This window comes from Syngnathus scovelli, chromosome 1, assembly GCF_024217435.2.
Source record: "Syngnathus scovelli strain Florida chromosome 1, RoL_Ssco_1.2, whole genome shotgun sequence".
NCBI classification, from domain to species: domain Eukaryota; kingdom Metazoa; phylum Chordata; class Actinopteri; order Syngnathiformes; family Syngnathidae; genus Syngnathus; species Syngnathus scovelli.
In genome coordinates, this window is record NC_090847.1 from 24,569,418 (window position 1) to 24,575,424 (window position 6,007).

A 6,007-nucleotide genomic window follows, 5' to 3' on the forward strand; every position below is an offset into this window, starting at 1 on the left:
CCTATTTTGCTAAATAAATAGGATCATTAAGATGTTCATTTTGGTACAATCATTGTCTAATAATCCTCATTGTGGCAAGAAGTTATAAATAGCCTTACATCTTAGTAACAAAATTTAAACGAATCGCATTTTGCATACGTCACATTTTTGACTTGGAAGGCGACCCGTAGAAGCCCAAAAAGATGGCGTCCTTCGAGCGCGTGCGCAGTTTACTTGCTTTGCTGGGTTTGCTCTTCGGTTCGGACGCGTTTGGTGTTTCACGACGACACTTCCCTCCAAATTTAAGCCCACTTGACGATGGCGAACGAGCGCCTGCGAGTCCTGGAGGAGGTTGAGAAGGAGATTGCGATGATCCTGCAGTGTGCTGGTCAGCTAACAAAGGACTTTAGTTGTTTTTCCATTACGCGGATGTTGCCGTTTTACCTGCCAAATGTAACAAGTGATGCGAACGTGCCTTTGAAATGCAATGATTGATAATTCCGTGATCAGCTATGATAGACACGTGACACCACAGCAAGCATTTCACACCTTGGCAAGGCATATTTTTTAATGCACTGTAAAAACATTCCAGCTCAGAAATGATAGTTCACTAAAATTTGACAAAACAAAGGAAACTGTATTGTAGCCAAAGCATCACCCCCTCATGCACAGCACTGCATTTCTGCTGATTCCGTCAATATACTTTTATGCTTAACTCAAGATTTGGGGCTGACCGATTCGATTGTCATTTTTGTGCAGGCAATATTGTGATGGAACTTTCCAAAGACAAACACAACGCCAGCCTCCTAGACAGACAGCTGGTCCAGTTCCAGAGCTCCGTCAACAGAGTAGAGAGTGAATTAAGTGGCCAAATCCGCTACCTGACGCAGGTAACACACGTGCACATGGCACATTTTCAAGCTATAATATAACATGGATTTGTCACGTCACTCCATTCAGGTTGCCACCGGCCAACCTCATGAGGGTTCCACTTATTCCTCAAGGAAAGACTGCCAGATGGCACTCAACAGAGCCGAGTACGCCAAAGTCAAACTGGGAGAATTGGGACGAACCTGCGAGGTCATGTTGGAGCCACCGCTGCAGCAAACATGAAGAGAAGTCAAGTTGTTTTCTGCACCTTTATTTGGACAAACTTTTGCACGAGAGCAACATGGACTGTGAAATGTTTCCCACCCAGCTAATAAAAAGATTTGTGTATAATCAAAGATCGTCACTGCTGCTCCGATGGTAACCGTGGCGGCAGTTAACACAGAGGGTCATCCTCTAAATCCAGGCGGCCAAAGTCATGGAAAACCAGGTCGTCGGCTTCAGGGGAAGGGCTGCAGAAGAAAAAGTAGATGACAAACAAAATGGCCACAAGCGTGTCAAAAATCCTCCTCAACAAAATAAATCCCCGACTAACTATTCTACCGCTTCTCTCACCAATAATGGTTGGTTTAGGTCACATTTTTAGCAAAAAGCAACGCTCATTTAAAGTGACTTGTCATCGTTCTCAAATTGGAGTAGCTCTTCAGACCATTGGTCATTTGGAAAAATTGGGGGACTCCCGTCACGTCACACCACTGGCTCGGCCAAGCTCACTTACTCGTGCTCGGGGTCGGTACCCGCGGCAGCGGCAGCTCCAGCTCCAGCTTGTGGAACCGCTGTGAACACCATAAATTAAATTGTGCTTTAATCCTGACGGTTTATGAAGATTAATCGGGATGATTTTGGTGTGTGTGTGTGTGTCACCTGGGTTTTGGTTGCTGGGTTTGGGATGCATCAAAAAAAAAGGAAGCTCCACTGCCATGTCCCTGCATTCATGCACACACACCAGCCACAAAAAAAAAAAAAAAAAAACTATTGAAGAGCGAGATTAGCAATGTGCACATCCAAATGATCAAAGTAGAAGTTAAGGTTTTTATAGTTAACCAAAACCAATAATACACTTGGCTCGAAAAACGACATTAAAACTAACCCTGGACACATCTAAACGAGCAAGGCATAAAGGTTTTGGACGCACCCGCCCCGAGACACCACCAGTTTGACTTTGACGCGATAGGACACCATGATGCCCAGCATCTCCTTGTTGCAGCCTTCATTCATTCTGCAACAGAAATAGTTGTCCAAAAACAAAGGATAGCGGGCGGACAGAGAGGGACAGACCGAAACACACAGACAGTGTGTGTGTGGGAATATATATATACATAGTGCTGGAGGCCAGGTTGGTGTTGTGGTGATTGAGGTCGCCATCCATCGCCAGGCCTTGCTTATGGCGGTTATCCCCCATGGACGGGGTCAGCGTGTACACCTGGCAGAAGGTGGAACTGGCGCAGACCTGCTCACTGATTGACAGTCGTAAGAGGGTGCGCCAAAAAAAAAAAAGCCAACAGGATGGCGAAAATTTTGCTTGCACAAACTCACTCGACCTCCAGCTGGGCTACGGGACACTTAAACTGATCCTTAAAGAAAATCCAGACGTCAGTGTACTGGCGCACTGCGGGTGAGCAAGATGGAGCAAACGGCGTCAAGCGACGGAGACATGTGCGCGAGCGTCCGACGGCAGCTCACCTGCGATCTTCACCTTCTTGACAGTCTTGCTGGAGTTGTTGGAGACATGCACGTTCACGTTGATGGGCTCGCCGTGGTAGTACAGCTGGTATGGTAGAGCATGTGGCACAATTTGGGGGGAAAAAAAAAGTGGATCAGACACATTTCAAGATGGCTGCTTGTCATGAACTTCAGCTTTGTAGCTGCTCGAATGGCGTGGAAATATTTTTTGAAATTGTTATTGGGATGCCCTGGACCGAGCCATCGGGTTATCCCAAAAAGTTGATGCTCCGTTCCGATGACACGTTTGGAAAAAGGTTCACCTCCTTATCCAGTGATGCCTCCAGGTGGAGCGGCCTCTCGGACAACAAGAAGCTTCGAGTGCTCTCCGCGCTGGGTTGCGGGCCCATCTTCTCCGGAGCGTACTGCACCTTTCGGATAACCAGTTCCACAGTGTTCCTGGAAGAAAGCAGAATTTTAAAAAAATATATACGTATATATACACATTTTGTAGGGTATGTATGTTGTAAATGACTCCGCCATTCATCTGGAGGCAACCTTTGAACGATCTTCTCGGTGACTGACTTGGCGCAGTAGGCCTGGATCTCAAAGTCCACACCGCACGCCTTGCCCACATCGTCGTGTGCGGGCTGCAGAACGACCGAGCAGGGCAGGTTCGGGGGGATCTGAACACGGCAGCCCGTTAGGCTCCTCCCCAAAAAGCAGCTCGACGTGACGCGGCTAAGCAGTCTTACGTTGAAGCAGAAAGGGTGCGCATGCTGGCCCAGTTTGCGCAGCAGTTTCTCCTGGAGAACACTCAGTGGCTTCTGATCGGCGTCACGAGGGAAGGCTTGGACACAGCTGATGAAGAGATCCTTCCGGTAGGGCAAACCCAAGACATCCGACTCCTCCCGACCGTAACGGAACACGCAGGTCAGGGTCACGAACACTGCCGACACAAACGACACTTGCGTTGGACATGAGAAGGCATCGCCATGTTTTCACACCAAGTTGAAGTTAAAGTGTGCTCATCAAAAATATCGATTCTTGAAATTTGACAAAGGAAACCTTGATGATCCAATAGAAACATATGGACGGTCAATCGGAATTCAACCAAATTAAAAGTTCAAAATAATCAAATGTACGTGGAAGTTGAAGACAACTGAAGTGCAAGTCTTTAGTGTACCACTTTGAGGCAAACAAATGCACATGGCATTCAATTACAAGTGCCAAGAATAGAATATAAAAAGTCTACACACCCCTGTTAAAAAGCATTTATGACAAAAAAATAAATAAAATTAAAAAAAAACACGTTAAGGTACTAATGAAGGACAGTAACTAGTCAAGCTGCGGTGACCTCTACCACTAGTGGTACACTGGTGCCGTCGAGCGGTGCCTAAAGTAAATTACTACCCATGTAGAATTCAACTGTATTTCACTTTTTTAATCTAAAAAAAAAAAAAAGGTTGTTTCATAATATTTAATTAGGTTCAATTTTAAGTACAATGTTTTATTGAATCATGATTTTACTGCTTACAATTGTTTTTTTAGATTTAAGATTTTTTGTTCTAACTACGTGATGGTATTTGGCTTACAATAATATTAAATCCTTTTTTAGGAAAACCACTGGTTTTGATGAACACTTGCGCCAACTATGGTTTTGTATTTTGATGTTGGCGATAATGGTGCAACTTGGTAGAAAAAAAAATGAAGATCAGATTGCTTGCTTGCTTTACCTTTGCGATCTTGTAGATACTCGGGATCCACCAGGATAACTCCATCTGCACCAGCAAACATCTCAACATCACTCTGCAAGTTTTATGTACATGTAGTGTACATGTACACTTACCCACTGGATCCACGTGATCAAAGTGGTCAACATAGACACGCTTGCCCAGATACACGCTGAGCTGCAAAGTGGAGAATCGTCAGCGCTCACCTACACATGGTGCCGGCGGAATTGACCCTACCTTGCCGTTGGGGCTGATCTTCTTGAACACTCTGGAAGGAAACGAGCGGCACTTGCTCAAATGTGTTCTTCACAATTCATTTTTCACAAGACACTTTCATGTAAATTTGGTGTTTTTTGAGGAATTTTTTTTTTCTATGCAAACAAGCAGTCACGCTCAACACTGGCTCCTATTTGCAGTGACCTTGAGACCGATTTTATAGATACGAGATGACTAAAAAAAGGGAAACGAACACCTCATCACATTTTCTGCCTTTGGTGAGTCTCAATATCGGACCCCCCCCCCCCCCCCCCCCCGACCCAAAAAAAGCAGGATATCAGGCAAAAGTGCAACGGTGCAGATTGGAAGCAAATCCGGTCGTTAAAGAGGAAGCCAGTGTTTTGGGAGCATCACAGTTTGTGAAGGATGAACACGTGTGTTTTCTGACTTGAAAGAAACTTAGATTTGTGCAATTTATTTTTTTTCCTTGATGGCCAAAAGTTAACAAGTACACTTCAACCTATGCAAGACATAATGCCAAAGATGTTTGACGTTGTATTATATTTGAGAAAGTTTTTAAAAAAAAAAAAAAAACTTTTTTGCGTTTGTCACACAAACCTGAGTACACACAGTTTTGAGGGTTTCTTCCCCCCCCCCATGACATAATTCCTAGCAATCCCATGCTATTCAATGCCGAACCTTAAACAGCTGAAAACGCCCCCGACCACCAGCACCAAATCACCTAATCAGCTTATTAAACTTCATCCCTTTCTTTTTTCCTTGGGTTTCCTCACAAATATTCATTGGGTGGTTGCACCACCGCTTTTGTTCCTGACGCATTGTCTGTTAGAGATAGTTTTCTAAAAAAAAATACAAAGTGCTGGAAAAGCCACGAGTTGCTTTTGGCATGCAATCAAGCTATGAGCGCAAGCAAAGGAAAATGCAAAAAATAAAATAGGTTGAAAAGGTACCTGGTGCCCTCTTTATCGCTCATCTCGTCGGTGCCGCTCAGGTCGGGTTCAGCTGACGTGTGGCATGCTTCGAGTTAAATGTCCCGGTTTTGGGCTCCTTGCCGTCCCCGACGACACAAGCCACGCCCATAATTTGTGTTTGACACCTTGAGCAACGCACGTGAGGTAACAAATTGAGGGGTGAAAAACCAATAAGACAAATTGTTGCTTTTCTTCAGATCCTGATTGCACAATATTAACCGAAGAGCATAAATCCCCATGAGATTTCGTTAGGTCATTTGAAAAATATTTTGGGGAGAATCTCGCCTTGATTCTACCTACCTATGGGGTTTATTGTAACCTCAGTAACAAAAAACACACTCACAAATGTTTATTTATTTATTTTTTTGCAAGTGTGAGTCATTTAAAAACGAGTTGTCCATTATCGTTATGCAAAAAGTTATTTACAAATTTTTATGACTAAATTCGTCAGATTTACTTATGGGCTGTTTGTAGCAACATAACCGAAAAATAACAGCTCCCCTGTTTTCTCCGGAACTGACGCCACATATTATTTTA

At 44.2% G+C, this 6,007-nt stretch overlaps 2 protein-coding genes across 3 annotated transcripts; one reads left to right on the forward strand and one right to left on the reverse strand.

Moving 5' to 3' along the window:
- The first annotated feature begins 170 nt into the window (after nucleotides 1-170).
- med11 (mediator complex subunit 11) lies at nucleotides 171-1,205 on the forward strand. Its single transcript, XM_049761938.1, has 3 exons — nucleotides 171-367; nucleotides 739-869; nucleotides 940-1,205. Exons 1-3 carry the CDS (start codon nucleotides 298-300, stop codon nucleotides 1,090-1,092), a joined length of 354 nt encoding a protein of 117 aa, XP_049617895.1. The 5' UTR covers nucleotides 171-297; the 3' UTR covers nucleotides 1,093-1,205.
- arrb2b (arrestin, beta 2b) lies at nucleotides 1,105-5,576 on the reverse strand. Of its 2 annotated transcripts, XM_049761633.2 has the most exons (14): nucleotides 5,450-5,576; nucleotides 4,500-4,530; nucleotides 4,379-4,439; nucleotides 4,266-4,310; nucleotides 3,285-3,478; nucleotides 3,088-3,215; nucleotides 2,853-2,988; nucleotides 2,551-2,635; nucleotides 2,404-2,476; nucleotides 2,187-2,324; nucleotides 2,003-2,086; nucleotides 1,732-1,793; nucleotides 1,586-1,643; nucleotides 1,105-1,319 (listed from the first exon to the last, which is right to left on the reverse strand). In XM_049761633.2, the coding sequence occupies exons 1-14, from the start codon at nucleotides 5,470-5,472 to the stop codon at nucleotides 1,244-1,246; spliced, it is 1,194 nt and encodes a 397-aa protein (XP_049617590.1). In that variant the 5' UTR covers nucleotides 5,473-5,576; the 3' UTR covers nucleotides 1,105-1,243. The 2 variants fall into 2 exon arrangements, with proteins under 2 accessions (XP_049617590.1, XP_049617582.1); XM_049761625.1 differs by having other exon boundaries at nucleotides 3,088-3,478.
- Nucleotides 5,577-6,007: the final 431 nt, after the last annotated feature.